The sequence below is a fragment of the Ammospiza caudacuta genome, chromosome 7 (genome assembly GCF_027887145.1).
Source record: "Ammospiza caudacuta isolate bAmmCau1 chromosome 7, bAmmCau1.pri, whole genome shotgun sequence".
Taxonomy (NCBI): Eukaryota; Metazoa; Chordata; class Aves; order Passeriformes; family Passerellidae; genus Ammospiza; species Ammospiza caudacuta.
In genome coordinates, this window is record NC_080599.1 from 7,958,715 (window position 1) to 7,977,518 (window position 18,804).

Consider the following 18,804-nt stretch of genomic DNA (forward strand, 5'->3'; position numbering starts at 1 on the left):
TCAGGATTGGTATCTCCTCGAGCTGTCAGATAATGACTCAGTTGTTGGCACATCCACTTATCCTTTGTCCCACACCATAGCCATCCTCCTTGTGCCTCTAATTCTGGCCAGACTTCTACACAGTAGTGGATCATTTTCACTTTATCTAATCCCTCCATGGCCTCTATAGAATCCCATTTCTCCAACAGTTCTCCTAAGGGACTATTGGGAGGTATATTCCTCAGTCTCTTGCCGGTCTTTTTACTGTTACACTCTCCCATTTTACAGGTCTCAATAGTAAAAAGTCCCAAAGGTGCCTTTACTGACTGGTAATTTCAAAAAAACCCTTGTTTTGAGGAGCTTCAGCCTCCTCCACCGAACTTCAAATTTCTGCCTGATGCTCAGGACTTTATACTGAAACAACTACCCGATCTCTTGATTGCCCAACATTCCCAACGTCAGGTCTTACATCTATTGGGACTTGAACACACGAAACCTCAGCCTAAGAATCCGGGTCGTGCCTGACTTCCTCAGTCAGGAAAAACAACTGCCTGATTTTTAGTTTGCCTAACCTGCCAATTTTTAGGCTTCACCGTATCAGGACTTAGAAGCAAACCGCAGCCTCCTTTGCTGGGGTTTGTGCCTGACTCCTTTGTCAGGACTTACTTTGCCTGCAGGGCTTGAGCTTACCCAAATCCTTCTCAGGACTTACAATCTACCCGAATTGTTCTTGGGACTAAAAAATCTTACCCGAATCCTTCTCGGGACTTACAATCTACCCGAATCCTTCTCGGGACTTACAATCTGCCTGACTTCCCTCTGTCAGGAATTACTTTGGATGCGTGCCACTCATACAACTATTCCCTCCGCACGCCCGTAGGGAGGGGGCCCTTCTATCCCCCTTAGGAGACAACTCACTCACACTAATTCCATGCACTTCTCCCTGTTTCCGGCCTGCTTTCTCGCGAAAGTCCGAAAATGCGATACTGAGGGGACCGCTCTCACTTCGAAGGTCTGGCCGCTGGCCCTCGTCTCACTCACACACACATGCGCACGTCTCCCATTCCCGCCACCAGATTTCTCACCAGTCCGGTGCTCCGGTGCTCCTCTGCGTTGCTTGCTCCTGAGCTGATCCCTCTGGTCCTGGTGGCCAGCTGTCCTGGAGGTCCAAGATGGCCAGTCCTGGTGTCTTCTTCCGGCGTGGCTATCCCGGACGAGCACCCCAGCTGAAATAAACAGGGCAGGAGACTTTCTCTCCTTTTAATGCCTTTATTAAAAGTGATCAGCTCAGGATTGGGCAGCTCAGACAGGTCTCCCTTCGTGTCTCCCAGGGCAACGAGGAGGAGGACGATATGCGCAGCTTTGTCCACTAGGGGCAGAGCTGGGGGCCCGGTCCTTGTGGGAGCCTTTAGGGCGTGGTGACCCCTTCCGATGTTGCTTTTCCCTGTTCCTTCCCGTCCACTCCTGGCATCGGGACGACTCCCGTGCTCAGGGTGAGAGGGACTCCAAAGGTGTTCTGCATCTCTGCAGGCTCAGCACTCCTCACGTCCAGACATCACTCCAATCTCTCAACTCTTAGGTGGCTTGTTGTTTTTGGGGTTTTCTCAGTCCATTTGGAGCAGTAGTCCCTCACAGCATGCTGGTCTTAGAGTCACTTTGCATAGCCCCCCCCCATGTCTCTTCACCATTCTGGGGAAAAGTCCAACTTAGCCTCAGGCAAGGCTCTGTTAATACAAAAGGAGCAATTAGCCTCAACGACCCAAGATTACAATAACAAAACAAGCAGAACTTCGGCAGCAACAGTAATCTGGCTGATTTTTGTAACCTTTTCTCACAAAAAAAGTTAGCAGAATTTTTGTTCATAACAGCCATGGCCGGGAACAGGCCCTGAGCTCCGGAGGAGGATAGAGATGGGTCATAGCCAAACTCAGCCCAGGGCAAAGCTGGGCTCAGCAGCCAGGGCTGGCAAGGGCTGGGGACAGAAGCTGGCTCTGTCAAATCTCCTGGGCCCCCTCCCTGCTCTGTCTGTGCCACCAAGGGTACAGAGCAGCCTCCTCTCTGGGCCACTTGCCTGTTTGCAATGCCTTGCACAGGCGCTGGCCCTGCCCCACAAGGCCTGGCCTGAGTCCTGCCCCTGCACGCTCAGCCAGGCTGAGATGGACACTGATGGTTTCTGGGCTGGGCTCTCTGAGCCCAGCCCAGCTCCCTGCAAGCTCTGCCAGCTGCCCTGAGCTCTGGGCAGCACCAAGGGCCTCTCCCCAGCCCAGCCCAGCCGGCTCTGGCCCCACAGCTCTGCTCAGGCCAGGCTGCTCTGGGCACTGGCCTACAGCCTCAGCCCCTGGCAAGGGCACAGCAGCAGCTGCAGCTGCCACAGGACTCAGCCCCAGCCATGGGGGAAGGGGCTAGGCCAAGACCAAAGGAGGCTCCCTGCCTGCCCTGCTCCCCTCAGGCTGAGGTGCTGAGATCTCTGCAGCCCCTGCTGCCATCCCATCTGCCTAGGGCAGCACAAGAGCCCCAGCCTTGGGGCCCTCAAGAGCTGCTCCTGCTCCAGGCCCAGGGCTCATGCCAGAGCTGGGACAGGCACAAAGCTGTGCCCATTTCTGTTCATTGCTGCTCTGATGGGGATGGATCCTCAGCCACTTGGAGATTGCTGATGGAATTTCCTCCTCCAGAGGCCTCTTTTTTCTTGATCTCTTCAATTCATGAATTCAGTTGAAAAGGCTCATAATCATTTGTTCAAAACACCCAAACAAGAAAAACCCCTAGATATAATTCAAATTTTCAATTCTTCTGTGGTTAATTAGTCAGATTTCAGAAATGTATTAAAAGTGAATATACTGTATTGAAAACAATGCAGAGGGAACTGTTTTGTCCTGTGTTCTTTTCCTGTTGTCCTGGGGTGACGTGAGGATGCTTGTATCCCCATTCATCTGTTCTGTGCCTTTAAGACTGGCTCTGAAGAGTGGAAGTTTTGTTTGGGTTTCCCTTATCAGAGACACAGAGACAGCAGTACATAGGGCGGTTTTTCACTTCTTTCTTTCAGCTTGCTGCTTTGCTTGCTTGCTCTTCTGCTCTTGCTTCTGCTCTCGCTTTTGCTTCTGCTTATTAGCTAGTTTAGCTAAACAGTCCAAATTTCTTCCCGGACTGTTTCTCCTCTCCTGTTCCTGTGACCATCTCGAACCTGCTCCGGACTGGGACCTGGAAACACCGAGGATTTGCACCGTTCGGCTGCAGCAGCTGGCCCAGAGCCGGAGGGACTGAGAACAGAGCAACCACCCCTGAAAGAGACTTTCTGATTTTGTCATCTTTCTCAGAGCGGTGTCAGCTGGTATTGTTCATTTTGTGTGCTGGGGGGTGCTGGGCCAGTCAAATACACAGGTTCTTTCCACCTCTCTCCAAGGAATTTTTTCCCGAACCGGTTGGGGGGGAGGGGCCGTGTGGGTTTTGCTTTCTGGAGGGGCCCCCCTTTGCAGATTCTTTAACAAATTTGCCCTAAACCAGGACACCTGTTTATATGTTGGTATCATCAATCCCCAGTTGATATTTACCCCCAGCACCTCCTAATGCAGTTTGAATAGATATGAACTCAAGACCCTTCATCTCTGACACTTTGTCCCCACCCCCACCCCACCATTTTTCTCATCAAACCCCTGGCACTCAGAGCAGCTGAGGAATGGAGTCACATCCAGGGGTGTCCCCAGGGCTCAGGATTGGGGCCAGGTCAGTGAAATCTCTTTATTGCTGATCTGACGAGGCCATTAAGAGCACCCTCAGCCAGTTCTCAGGTGAGCCCAAGCTGGGTGGGAGTATGGCTTTGCTGGAGGGCAGGAAGATCTGTAGAGGGATCTGGACAGGCTGGAGCCATGGGCCCAGGACAATTGGATGAGGTTCACCAAGGCCAAGGGCTGGGTCCTGCCCTGGGCTCACAACCACCCCCAAATCCCTGGCCCTGCCCTGCCCCTGATCCCCACAGCCTGTCCTGTTTCCTTCATCCCTCCTTTGCCAGGGACTTTCTGGGACAAGGGAGTTCTGCTCTGGGGATGGAGGGAGGGGCAGGTGCCACCACTGGAATGGGAACCACAACTTATCAGGTTTGTGTCCTTTGGGGGTCAGGAACTGGTGAGACTCAGAGGCACAGGAAGTTTCTCTTCATGGCCAACAGACCACAGTTGAACAGGACAATTTAATAACAATCACGCTCTTCCCTGAGCCATGTACAACATCCCAGCAGTGTCTTATGAGGCCACCATCCACAAGTGATTTCCATACTAAAATTAATTTCACACAAATGTGGTTCTGTGATTGATATAAACACAATTAAGTTCTTGTGTCAGGATGGTCATCCTGGAGTGCGGGCAAAACAGTTCCAACAATTCCTGATTTGCAAAGCTGTCAGTGGTGGATGGTGAAGGGAGGTCAGGCTGCTTTTGGTGGGGAGGAAATGCTGAAATCAGCCTGACTCATTTCATTTCCTCCTGTCCTGGCTGATCTCCCCTCTTTCCCCTTCCGCCCATTGGCTTTTGTCTCCCACCAGGCCCCCCTGTGAAGAGCCTGGCCCTGTGTTTTCCATCAGCTCCTTGCTGGCACTGCCAGGCTGGGATGAGGAGCCCCTCAGCCTTCCCTGCTCCAGGCTGGACCAGCCCAGCTCCCTCAGCCTCTGCTCACAGCCCAAGGGCTCCAGCCCCACCTTGGAGGCCCTTCCCAGACCCTGCTCCAGCTGCCAGACATCTTTCCTGCCCTTAGCAACCCAAACCAGGCCACAGTGACCTGGATAATTCATGTCCCTGCTGTCCTGGTCACACAGCCCAGCCCCTTGTCCCCATGTCAGGCTCTGGGGTGGATCCTGTGGAACATCCTTTGATGGAGGCTGTGGCTCCAGGTGGGCCGGGGGGATCCCGGGGGCAGGGACCCTGCGGTGCATGGACAGCATTGGACTTGTAGGGAGAAACTGTGAGGGGGAGCTGAGGCAGAGTGACCAACCCAGTGACCTGACACAGCCCTGCTGGGATGTCACACAGCCCCTCCGGGATGTCACAGCCTGCTCTGTGAGGTCATAGTCTGCTTTATGATGTTAGACCTCTGCCCTGTGATGTCAAATATGTGGCCTGTGGTGTCATAGCTTCTCCATGACCTTACATACCCCACTCTGTGATGTCATAGCCCACTCTATGACCTTGTGTTGCCAGATGATAAATTGTCTACACCAGGTGAACTCACACCTGGAGTTTGTTCTCCAAAACCCCAGGCCTCCTGGAAGCAAGGGAATATTGGGACACTCTGGGACCCATGGAACCAAGGGGCCTCTGTTAAACTGCAGCACCAATGATAAGATTGTGACACTGTGAAGCCACATGGAACCAAGGAGTCCATTGTCACATTTTGGGGCCCATGGAACCAAGGAGACCAGTGGGACAGTGCAGGGCCCAGTGTAACCAAAGGGCCATTGTGACACTGAGGGCACCCTTGGAACCAAGGATATCTTTGCAGATGTCACCAAGCTGGATGTGAGTTTTGATCTGAGGGAACATAGGAGTGGTCTGCACAGGGACCTTGATAGGCTGGATCCAGAGGATGAATCCAACAAGGTGAGGTTTAACAAATCCAAGTGCCAGGCCGTGCAATTTGGCCCCAGTGCTACAGGCTGGGGACAGAGTGGCTGGAGAGCAGCCAGGCAGAAAGGGACCTGCAGCGACTGGTGGACAGAAGGCTGGACATGAGCCAGCAGTGTGCCCAGGTGGCCAAGAAGGCCAATGGCTCCTGGCCTGGATCAGGAATGGTGTGGCCAGCAGGAGCAGAGCTGCTGTGCCAGCACTGATCTGCCCCCAGCTCTGCACACAGACATTGCTGCTGCAGCTCCAGAGAAGGCAACAAAAGGGCATCTCTGCAGAAAACTTTGCTGGAAAATCCTTTATTTCCTTTAAAGCCACCAAGAGTACAGCCCCTCTTTGACACAGTCTGTAGCCACAGGGAAGGTTGAGAGAAAAAATATGAGAAATGGCACAAACAATGGCATTTATTTGTAGATATTATTAAAAAGAAAAACAAAGAAAAGCAACCTCCAAAATTAAACCAACAAGAAGTATCAAAGATGATTTTTATTAAAAGTGATTTGCAGGAATTGGCCAGCAGTTTAATTGGCCAGCAGTTCCTGAAAGCATCCAGTCATCAGTCTCCTCACTGCAGCCTTGAGCTCCTGGTTCCTCAGGCTGTAGATGAGGGGTTTAGGGCTGGAGGCACCACCGAGTACAGAACTGACAGGGCCAGATCCAGGGATGGGGAGGACATGGAGGGAGGCTTCTGGTAGGCAACTGCTACAGTGCTTACCAAAAGGGAAACAACAGCCAGGTGAGGGAGGCAGGTGGAAAAGGCTTTGTGCCGTCCCTGCTCAGAGGGGATTCTCAGCACGACCCTGAAGATCTGCACATAGGAGAAAACAATGAACACAAAACAGCCAACTACCAAACAGACACTAAGTGTAAGAAGCCCTAGTTCCCTGAGATAGGATTTAGAGCAGGAGAGCTTGAGGATCTGTGGGATTTCACAGAAGAACTGATCCAGGGCATTACCATTGCACAGGGGCAGGGAAAATGTATTGGCTGTGTGCAGCAGTGAATAGAGGAAGGCACAGGCCCAGGCAGCTGCTGCCATGTGGGCACAAGCTCTGCTGCCCAGGAGGGTCCCGTAGTGCAGGGGTTTGCAGATGGACACGTAGCGGTCGTAGCTCATGACGGTCAGGAGGAAATACTCTGCTGAGATGAAGAACAGAAAGAAAAAGAGCTGTGCAGCACATCCTTTGTAGGAGATGTTCCTGGTGTCCCAGAGGGAATTGTGCATGGCTTTGGGGACAGTGGTGCAGATGGAGCCCAGGTCGCTGAGGGCCAGGTTCAGCAGGAAGAAGAACATGGGTGTGTGCAGGTGGTGGCCACAGGCTACAGCGCTGATGATGAGGCCGTTGCCCAGGAGGGCAGCCAGGGAGATGCCCAGCAAGAGGCAGAAGTGCAGGAGCTGCAGCTGCCGCGTGTCTGCCAATGCCAGCAGGAGGAAGTGGCTGATGGAGCTGCTGTTGGACATTTGCTGGGGCTGGGCATGGGGACATGTTCATGGAGAAAGGACAGTGACAAGTCAGGAGAGGCTGCTTGGAGCCAAGCCTGGGCCATTCCCCACAGACTGTCCCACTGGGACTCACCCACCCTTGTTCCTGCTCTGGGAAATCCTTCACCCAGGTCCTTGCCTGAGCTCCAGTTGTGCTGGCTGAGTGTGCCAGGAGCAGCCAGGCCTGTGCGTGAGGCCTCTCTTGGAGCAATGCCCCCTGCCCTGGGTTTGTGGCCATGTGGCAGAGAGACAAAGAATGGATATTCAGGATTTGTCAGGGGAATCACTCTGAATGCAGAAAGGCTTTGTAGCATCTGCACTCCCATTTCTATAGGATGTGGATGGCAGGAGTTGGTTTTCGGAATTGTTTTCCTAGCCACACATTGTTCTTGGTTCTCTGAGGTCAGAAATCCCCAACATTTCTGCTGTACTCAGAGTTTGCCACTGAGAGATGGGAGAGGCAAAGGATTCCCTGTGGCTGAGGGAAGGTGAGGGGATGGATGGGCTTGTTCCCAGCTGCCCTGGCTTTGCACCATTGGCTGCAATCAGAGCACAATCACACTCCTGGGTCAGCCTGGGATAAACCAGACCCTGCCCAGAGCAGAGGGATCCCTGAATGTCTCACCCTCTCTAAAGGTCTCTGGGCAAGGTCTCAGCACCCCCTTGTGCCAAGGACACCCATGGCTCCCTTGGCAAACTCAGCAGCATTTCCTCAGCTCTGGCAGCTCTGCCCTTCCCCGTGGGACATTCAGGGTACTCCCAGAGACCTTGGCACAGATTTGCACCCAGGAGGGCAGCTCAGAGCTTGGAAGGGCACAGCAAAGAGATCCCTGGCTCTGCCCATGATGGGATCTCAGGGAGGGGGCTCAGCTCATTCCCCTTTCCCATGGACTGCTTTGCCCACAGCCCCACAGCTGCCAGGGAAGCTTGGACACCCCATTCCCATGGACAGCCCTGCCTGGCAGGAATGCCAAGGGCAGTGCCTGACTCAGCTGCTGCAAATGCCAGAGCCTCCCTGAGAGCAGCAGATAACAGTGACAATATCAGGGCCGGGCAGAACCAAGAGAAGATGTTGTGGTGCTGTGCCTGAGAGGGCAGGGCAGAGACAGCCAGGCACTCAGGACACTGTTCCCGTGCCCAGCTGTGCCCGACACCTCCCACACACCACCAGTGCCCTCATCCTGCCCCCAGCACTGCTCTCTTCAGCCCCCTCTCCTTCCCTGGGCCTGGACATTCCCTCTTGAGAGGAGCCTTGTCCCTGCCCGTGCTCACAGAGCCCATCCCAGCCTGTGTGCCCTGGCCGGGGCCCTACAGAAACCTGCCTGTGTGCAGGGCCCTGGCTGGGGCAGGCTCTGTGTGCAGCTGGGCAAGGGCAGCTCAGGAGAGCCCTGCTGGGCCCTGCAAAGGTGATGCTGCTGCTGTCCAGGGCTGAGGAGTGGCTGAGGGTCCTTTGGGAGGCTCCCAGCAGAGACACTGACCACCCAAAGTTACAGTTCTGGAGTCCCTGTAAATGTTCAAACATTCCTTTGATGATCCTGTGTGTCCCTTTCAACTCAGAATATTCTGTGATTCTGGGATTACAATTCCTGCTCTGCTTCTCTCATCCCCCCATTGTCTATAATCCAAAGAGAAAAAAAAAAACCCTTGCTGCAAGTGTTAGAACAGTAAAGTAAAAACCAGATATTAATTGGAAGTTTCCGGGTGTCCCAGTGGGGATGGGTCACACCCAGGCCCTGATTTCAACAATTTATTGAGATTGATTAACTAGGATATTTAACAGGAACATTCAATAAGAGATTCAGTTGCCCCAGTTACACACCCCTGTCTCAATCCATTGGAGTAGATCCAAGGGCTTTTTTGCCTTCACTTTTTATAATGACTGCTCATATTCTGCTCATTCTCAAAACCCAAAATGTTCCTGTATGTCCATTTCCTAGAAGACTATATAGTATTTCAGGACTATATAAAAGAATAGGACTATATAAAAGAATAGGACTATAGAGCATTTTAGGAATATATTTAGACAGTCAGGTTATTAAGAGAAAGGTAAGGAAACATACTAGATTTAATTCAGGATTAAAGCTATATAAGAATATAATAGTGGTTTAAGAGGTTCAAGAGTTTAATAAACTAAGGATTATAGTATTGTAACTATATAATAGTAATTTAGAGAGCTATGAATATATAAAATGTAAAAAATACAAAAATCTTTTGTTATCACTCCAACGTTTCCATCCTCTCCAAGTAGGAAATTGAAAACACTCTCAGGAAAGCTCCTGATCTTTCCAGCAATCCCAGGCTTACCTTTTTTGGGAAGTGTCCTCTGGAGATGTGCCAAGGCACAGCAGGGAGCAGCCCTGCCCCACCCAGCCCCTCTCAGCAGCAGCCCCTGCCCTGCTCAGGGTGGCTCGTTCCCCCCACAGCTTCTTCCCAGCGCTGGGAGCAGCTGCCAGGGCTGGCTGAGAGCTGTCCCTGGCAGGCAGCAGAGTCCCTGCCCCAGCACAGTGCCCTGAGCTGCAGGACCCTGCTCTGCAGGACAGCCCTGGGCACCCCTGGCTGCAGCCCCGGCTGCTCAGCCCTGCAGCAGAGCCTGGCAACAGGAGCTGCCTTGGGCTGTGCCTGGGCTGGGGCAGCAGGGAAAGCCAGCCCTGCCCAGGGCCACAGCCCTGCCTTGGAGCAGCTCTGAGAGTCCTCCTGAAAGGTCCTCAAAGCTGTGGGATGTGCCAGCTCCAGGAGATCCCTGCCGGAATGGCAGCTTCTCTTTCCACAGCCAGGGAATGACTGTTTCAAACCTAGGATGCTTCCTGCTCTGGTGAGCCCTGAGTGAGCTCTGCTCTGTGCTCCCAGCCCAGGCTGAGTTTAACCCCACTGTGCTGTGCCCGGGGTGGCTGCAGGCAGTGCCCCAGCCCTGCTGGGCTGTGCACAGGAGCTGCTCCTGGGCAGAGCTGTCTCTCTGCAGCGCTGCCCTTGCCAGGAGCTGCCTCTGTGCCATGAACCTCTGTGCAGGTTTTTCAAAGGACTTTGTGTTTGGCTTTTGTCTTGGAGTCTCTGAGTGGTTTGTGCAATCAAACCCCTCCAATTATCTGCTGTAATTAGTCCCTGGAGAGGTTTTGTCAGTAACAGCACTCCGTGGGGCTCATTAATACTTGAGGGTACTTCATTTATTTCAAGGTACTTGGTGTTTTCCTTTTGATACAGACTCTGTGAGAGGTTTGTGCAATCATGGCCCCAATTATCTGCTTTAACAATCCCTTGAGAGCTTTGTACTGAAACTTAGTAGGGCTCATTAATACTTTGAGGTACTCAAGGTTTTTAAAGGTATTTTAAGTATTTAAGGATACTTTTAAGTACTTTTAAGGATTTTCCTTTCTACACTGAGTCTCTGAGAGGTTTTTGTGCCATCCTGGCCTCCAAATCTCTCCTCCAAAGAGTCCATGAGGAGCCTGTGTTGAGGATGGACCTCAGTAGGACCCATCCATACTTTGAGACACTTTGGGTGTTTCCTCTGACTTTTCCTCCTGGAAAGGTTTGTGCCATCTCCTCTCAGGCCATGAGGTTCCAGTGCTCAGATCAAAATGCACCACGGGGCTCATTAGGATCAAGCAATTCCTGACAAACCATGGCTCTGCCTTGTTTTCCCTCTGCTCTCATGCAGTTCATCAGGAAGCTTTCCTTTTATGTTTTGGTTCTCCAATTTGAGATTTCTTAGCGAATTCATCAATTATTGTGGTGTGTTCAGTTTTGGCTGATTACCAGTGCACTCACTAGAATATACTCACTCATTTCCTGCTGTGAGATAGGATTAGGAGAAAGGCAAAACAGGCTCAAAACTTAAAAAGGGTATAAAGAAAAGTTTATTAATAGCAACTAAAAGAAAGAGTAATAAGAATGTTGGGATCGGTGGGAGAAATGCGGAACGCAATATGAATGATCAGCAAATCTCGAACTTTATTCATAGGCACACATCTTTATGTCAGTGTTAATGAATCTCATACATATTGCTAAGGTGAGCTCACTATTGCCTAGTAACTTATCAGCCAACTACGCCTACTTCTGCATTCTTGTGGATATTTTATTGAAACTTTTCTTTGTATTTCTGGCAAAGATGTTCTCCCCTATCCTGTTGTTGCACCAAGGGCACAATGTCCTTGCCTGTTATTGGACACTGACTCCTGACTCCTATATTGTCCCCTTCAGGCTTAACCAGCAGCATTATGTCGATGTGACCTTTTTCAGCTAGCCAACTGTCCACAAAGCTCTCCACACTTCCCCCGTTTTTCTGTTGGACAAGCATAGTCTGATTAAATGCAGCAGATATCATCCTTTGCACCATGTTCTGTAAGCACATGCAAAAACACAGCAAAATTAACACTACTAACAGAGCTATAATGCCCACTCTAATGCCAACTTTAACAGCAGAATGTAACCATGATCCCAGGCCTCACGATGAGAGCCATCCATCAATACCGAAACCTGATTCTACCTGTAAGTTTCCAGTTAACGTACAAAATTCTGCGAGCTGGGCATGGATGGAGACTGCGAATGGTCAGAAAGATTCAAGCAATACATGCCCTCAAATTCTTCACAGCCATGGCCTTGTGCAAGTAAAAGAAAGTCAATCGCAGCTCTATTTTGAAGCGTTGCATGACGAATGAAATCGACATCAAGCAAAAGGCTAGGAAGTGCCAAAGAAGTGGCATTGGTTTGCTTTGCAAGCCAGCATCCCAACTTATTTAGGGCACCATGGGCACCTGCAGCTGCCACCCCTGGAGCCAAAAAGGATGCTGCAATTATGGCCCCTGGGGACCAAAATTTTACATCGTCCCTACAGTCAGCAGTAAATGCATGGATCATTCTCTTATGTCGATAACGGTGGTGGCCCATGTTTAATATCATGGACGTATTGGGTGTAAGCAGAGACAGCCGTCCAATTGTACATGGCCCTCCGTGCCGCATCGATGGGACACCAGGCCAAGCATGGTCCCCACAGATTAAGAAGTAACCTGCTGGCAGTTGAATAGGGTCATTTGATGAGATTGACACTTTCCCTGTGGTATAATTGCACCAAGCTGTTGCATTACGGTACACAGCCATGCTGGAAGTTACAATAGTGGAATGGTTTTTTGCTGAAAGCTGGCTTCTATGGTTAAAATTAATACATGTGTCTGCCATCACTGAACCTAACAGCTCCAATTCTTGGGGTTCCTGTGGTGCTATGGGGAAGTGAGAAACCCATTGGTCCCAATTATCTACACTTGTCTTAGGACTGTTAGTTTTGCAGGTGGGTACACCTGAGGGACATGGCCAGGGATCTGCTGGTAGCCCTACTAAGCAAGTTGTGGATGGATTACCGGGAGGAGATAATAACAGGCAAATAGCCTCCTAGTTAGTTAAGTTTGCCAGGGTGACCCAAATATTAGTCTTAGGCTGAGGTGGGGCCCATGCATGATGAGTTTTCACCTCTCCGGTAGCATCTGCACTGTCTGCTAAGAGGGTGAGGATCAGCAACATAACAGCATAAAAGTGCCACATCACCCTGGTCTCCCCAGGCGCTGCTTTGAACCACCCAGACATTTGGGAGATAAACGTGTTTCCCACAAGTCGTTAAGAATGTCTCTCCTTTCCCCTTCTTTCTCCTTGATCTGCCCAGATTTAACCTCTTTAGGTCTCTCAGAGAATTGTCCCACTATTGGTTGGGATCTTGATCTGCAGAAATCAGACCTATTATACTTGTCTGTGAAAGGGGGATACCCTTACCACACTTAGTCTGTAAAATATGCGACTTGGACTGTCCCAAAGCACGTTTAACTAAATGCTGGGTTTCCCACCTAAACCATGCAATAATTTTCTGTTCTGGTGACTCATACAACTGTAACACTTGGTAGCCAGCTAATTCTGTAAAGGCCCGGAGTTCTGCTTGCCAGGAGCCGAACCGCCAATAAAATTCACAGTTCCTGCACCACAAGTCAGGTAATTGAGTCTGATGTAGCCACTTAGTTTGCTGACAGCCCCCACAGAAAAAAAATACCCATGCAGCACACTGTCTATTATTACAATTAATACAAGCTCAGTCCCTAGGCCCTCTAAAATCAAATGTAGAAAGCGCTTGAAGCAGGCTTAGTATATAATCTAAAGATTTACACCGATTAATCGCTCGGTCGATAGCCAAACTACACTGTCCTTTCAGCTTAAGAAGTATTGGTCGAAGGATGATCAACAGCTTCGTCTCCACTCGCTGACAGTCTTCTGCGCTCAGTTGATGGAGTTCTGGTGGTTCCATCTAACACAGCTGCTCAGGTCCATTTAGCAGGTACCCATAAGGATCCTGTAGGGGTAGAGACACAAAGATGTTCTTGGCTCAAATATAACACCTTAGCAGGACCTTGCCATTGCCCTGTTTTAGGATCTCTGTATTTTACCCATAGGTCTTGCTTTACACTCTCTTTCTCCTGTACATAGTGGCAAATTACAGCAGGAACCTTGCTTTCCCCAAAAACACACAAGTGATTTAAAACAAATAAACACCTTAACAGTCTTTCTTGTGGTTCTCTAATATCCTTGTATTTACCTAGATATCTTTTCAAGGTACCATTAGCTCTTTCTACAATTGCTTGCCTTGTCGGGGAATTAGGAATGCCTGTCACATGTTCTATCCCCCACATTTGCATGAACTGCTTTATTCTTTTGCTGCAGTAGGCAGGCCCGTTATCTGTCTTAATATACCGTGGCACTCCCATTACAGCAAAGCAGCTGCTGAGATGCCTCTCCACTTGCCCGGCTTTCTCACCAGTCTGTGCTGTGGCCCTTATAAAATGACTATAAGTGTCTATAGTAACATGCACATACTTCATCCTTCCTAACTCAGCAACATGTGTGACATCCATTTGCCAGATCTCATTTGTACTCAACCCACTTCGGTTAACTCCCAGACCTAACCTGCAGACCCCATTATGATGACTACACATGGGACAGGCTTTGACTATTGCCTGTGCCTCGCCCATAGATATCTGAAATTCTCTATGGAGACCTTTTGCATTTTGGTGAAACATGGAATGTGCCTCTCTGGCAATAGTCTGCCTGGGAATTGTAGTCATTTGTGTGATTGAGACTAGCTTATCTGCTCGTGCATTACCCTCTCCTAGACCAATATCCCATTTGTGACTTCTGATATGGATAACAGAAAAGGGATGTGTTCTCAGCTTAATTGCCCTCTGTAACTGAATAAACAGCTCATGTAACCTCCTGTTTTGAACCTCTTTTATAGATGCATCCTCTATTCACTCACACACTCCTGCAACATACAAAGAATCTGTCACTATGTTGAGGGGCCCCGAAAAATGCATCATGGCCCGTAAAAAAGCCAATAGCTCCATCACTTGTAAAGTATCCGACTCGGAAGCCTGGAGAATCTGATGGTGCCATTATCCCTTTTCCTGCCAGGTCACTGCAGCAGTTCTTGATTTTCTTCCTGCATCCATGTAGGCTGTTATAGCATCTGACAGGGGCTTCTGTGATCTTTTTGGGCATTGAATCCAACCCCACTGCCCTACCCAGTTCAATGGTATATTGAGAATATCATCAGTGGCAATCACGCTTCCAGCTCCCAGCAGGGCCTCTTGTAATTCCATACTGTTTATCAGGTACCAGGTCAATGTATCTTTCTTCATTGATATCCGTATCTGATCAGGCTCCTTTCCCGTAATCTGTAATCCCGTTCACGACCCTTCTTTAGCAGGACAGCCAAAATTTCAATTTTTTGAAGACGGGTTTTATGCTGTTGAAGTGGAGGAGATATCCATTCTAAGGCCCACGCCTCCCCTGTTTTACTGTCTTGCTGAATAAGTGCACCCAGTAAAAATTTAGTTCCACATCAAACTGTCAGCTGTATGGGGAGGTTAAGATCTCGTCTCCAGACACTGCCCTGTGTCACACAGTCCAATATCTGCTGAAGTGCTTTAACCTGCTCAGAGGTTATATGGACAGGTTGTGCTGGGTCAGTCCCTTTTAGTAAAGGTCGAAGTTCATCTAACAACTCATTTGGGATGCCCACAATAGGGCGCAGCCATTGCAGATCACCAAGTAACTTTTGAGCATCATGCAATGTATGTATTTTAATATTCAATTCCAATTTTTGGGGGGTAACAACCTGATCAGTAAGTGTCCATCCCAAATATTTCCAGGGTGCAGATAATTGAACTTTTTCAGGAGCTACAACTAAGCCATGTAGTTCCAGGGCCTTATGTACTTCTTGAATTTGTTGGCCTGTAAAAGGTTGCAGCTGCACAAATAAAATATCGTCCATGTAATGATAAATGGTTGTTTTGGCCCAGGCCTGTTGCAAAAGTTGTAAAGCATTGTCAACATACAGCTGACACCAGGGGGCGCTGTTGCGCATCCCCTGTGGGAGAGTAAGCCATTCAAATCTCTTGTCTGGTTCTTCCCTGTTTAAAGTCGGTAAGGTAAATGCAAACCTCCGAGTGTCTCAAGGGTGAAGAGCAATAGTAAAAAAGCAGTCCTTCAGATCCACAATTAGCAGTGGCCAGTCCTTTGGCAACATGGCTGGGTTAAGCAAACTTGGTTGTAAGGCTCCCATAGGCTCCATTTGTTCATTTACAGCCCATAAATCTTGTAGCAAATGATACTTTCCTGACTTCTTTTTAATAACAAAAATAGGGGTATTCCATGGGCTTACTGACAACTGTAGATGACCCTGGTCATATTGTTCTTGTACTAGTACATGTGCTTGTTCCAGACTTTCCCTTTTTAATGGCCATTGTTTAACCCACACTGGTGTGTCCTTGGTCCAAATGAGTGGGATTGAGAAAGTCCACGCAATGGCCATTAGCCCAAAGGGTACTCATTTGTCAGCACAACCCCCATTTGAGCCAAAATGTCCCGACCAATGAGGCACTGCACAGTAGGGGGCAAAGGCACAACAGAGAAAACACTCCGTAAAATTTTTCCGTTGTTACTGATAACATGGGTGATTTCCTCGCAAGCGTTAAACCTCAAACCCCAGTAACTGCTACTGTGGTTTTGTGTAACGGCCAGTTATGGGGCCAGCAATCCGGGCTGATAATGCTGGAGTCTGCGCCAGTATCTAATAAACCTTCCAAGGTTTGCCTTTCACCCTGATACTCTATCAATACAGCACGTTTTGGCCGATCATTTAAGTTCATTGTTAACAGAGTAAGTCCTCCAGTGGAGCCAAAGCCCCGTTCCCCCCTGGACTGTGATTGATGAGAGGGTAATGTTTTAGTCATTTGTTCCAATGGAACTAACTGAGCTATCCTCTGTCCTTTCTCGATTTGTATCGGTGGAAAAGGAGTATGTACCATAACACAAATTTCCCCAGTAAAATCAGCATCTATTACCCCAGTTAAAACAAATAATCTCATCATGGTAGCTGATGATCACCCCAGAAGCAAAGCTCCCATGGGTTGTCCATCAACGATGACTGGTCCCTTTATTGCAGTCGGGACCTTTTCCGGTTGGGTGGTCATCAATGTTACCACTACTGAAGCTGCCACGTCCAGCCCGAGGCTCCCGGCGGTGGCTGGTTGAAGGGGGGCTGGGCTGAGGTGTTGACAGCTGCTACTTGTGTCTGGGCGCCGCGGCTGTTGGACGTGCTGGGCCTCGCGTTTCCCGAGCGGCATCGGCAGGCTCTGGTGTTGTGGGTATCCAAGCGACAACTGTGACACCAGATAGTAGCTGCTTGGCAGGCTCGCCAGGTATGTCCCGTACCTCTGCACCGGTAACATTTAAATCGGCCAGTAGATGGAGATCGTGGACTATTTGTTGCTGCTGCCTGTAGGGGCGCAAGGGCAGCAAGGACTTGGCTCTGCGATGCTGCTGCCTGCTCCTTCAATCCTGTCCCTAGCTCTTTAATAGCTTCTACTAACATTGCCTGACTCCCTATGGGCACATTTGCCAATGCATTCTAAAGCTTCTTCTAAAGTCCAATTAGCTCCTAGGGTATTTAACACATTTTTCGTAGCCTGGTTGCTATTTTGAAGTGCACACTGCTTGAGTAAGGCCCCTTTCATGAAATCTGCTACTCCAGCTCGCTCGATAGCATTGGCTGCCTAATTGATAAAAGATCCAAACAATTCATCCTTTCCTTGTTTTATACCCATGTATGAGGGAACCCTGCCTGGTTCTTTTATCCTGTCTATAGCCAGTCTCACCAGTCACATAGCCTCTCAACATTTATCAGGACCGATTAACGCTTGTGCTTTTGTTCGAGCAAAAACCCCTATACCAAATAATTCATCTAAGGTTACCCCATGTAAAGGGTCACCAGGTTGCTGAACCACTGCTACGCACTCCTGGCAGAGTGCTTGCCAATGTGCATTAAACAGAAGCTGCTGATGTTGAGTAAAAATAAGCTTCACTATTCCTCTACAATCAGCTGGCAATAACACCTGGGTCCCCCAAATATAGTCAAGCATTTGCTTTGTGGGCTCACCGGTCACCCCAAATTGACTAACTGTGGACTGTAACTGTGACAACAGTTTCCAATCTAGAGCAGTAATTGCTGCCTGTAATCCACCCCCGTCCAGAGCAGTATACACCACCGGGCAAGCCACTTCCATAGCTGCTGCCACAGCCTCACAATCCCCCGAATCCATGATCTCTTTTGCTACCGCTGCCCATGCCTTCCTCCGCTCTTGTGCAATGGCCGCCGCTAGGTCACTCTCTGCCCCAGGGATCGGCTCATTGCTAGGAGGGGGAGAGGGAGGGTCTGGCCAGGGCACAGGCGGTGCGGATGGTGCTGTTATGGGGGGTATGTTGCTGCTTGCAGCAGGAGCCGATGTTGGTGGCAAGATAACTGTGGATGTGGCAGGGGGTAATGGGCAATCTGACCAATCTCCATAACTTTTATTCTTACTATGATCAGCAGTAGCTTGCTGTGCAGCCTTCTTTTCTACCTGATATTGTTCTAACTCATTATGCACCACTCGCCATAACTTTCCTAACTTCTTTGTAGTTTTATCATCATCTAAAACCGCCTCCCACAGCTTATCTCCAAACTTTCGCCACTCACTTAATTCGTGGACTGTATGAGGATTTTAGAAGAATCCCTGTGCATACCCAGAAGCTAATAACCCATGAAGCTCTTTCTGCAAATCTATGCCCTTAACCTGTAGCTTTTTTAAAAAGCAAGAAAGTAAATCATATGCTGCTTGTCTTTCCATTTTAAAAATGTCAGCACTGTTGCAGCCCTCCAAGGTCTCGGCAGCACGTATCGACCGGGCTCTCCTTTGAAGTCACCCAGGGCGCAGCACCACCCCTGTTTTCAGCGGTGCTTTTTCGCCGTCCTTGCTGCAACAGGACCCGAACTCCTTCACCGATCCCCCGTGGTCGCCATTACTGGTATCATGTCGTTGGGGTCACCATGTTGTTGGGATCAGCGGGAGAAATGCGACACGCAATATGAGTGATCAGCAAATCTCAAACTTTATTGATAGGTACACATCTTTATGTCAATGTTAATGAGGCTCATACTTATTGCAAAGGTGAGCTCACTATTGGTTAGTTACTTATCAGGCAACTACGCCTACTTCTGCATTCTTGTGGATATTTTATTGAAACTTTTCTTTGTATTTCTGCAAAAGATGCTCTCCCCTATTCTGCTGTTGCACCAAGGGCACAATGTCCTTGCCTGTTATTGGACACTGACTGCTGACTCCTATGCTTGTCCCCTTCAGGCTTAACCAGTGGAATTATGTC

The 18,804-nt window shown here is 49.5% G+C and overlaps 1 protein-coding gene across 1 annotated transcript; it reads right to left on the reverse strand.

Annotated features, from left to right (window-relative positions):
• Positions 1 to 1,016: 1,016 nt before the first annotated feature.
• Positions 1,017 to 6,669, reverse strand: LOC131559623 (olfactory receptor 14J1-like; the record flags this gene model as incomplete). Its single annotated transcript, XM_058808038.1, has 2 exons — positions 1,017 to 1,205; positions 6,208 to 6,669. Coding segments are annotated over 2 exons (651 nt in total), but the record flags the coding sequence as incomplete, so codon positions are not given.
• Positions 6,670 to 18,804: the final 12,135 nt, after the last annotated feature.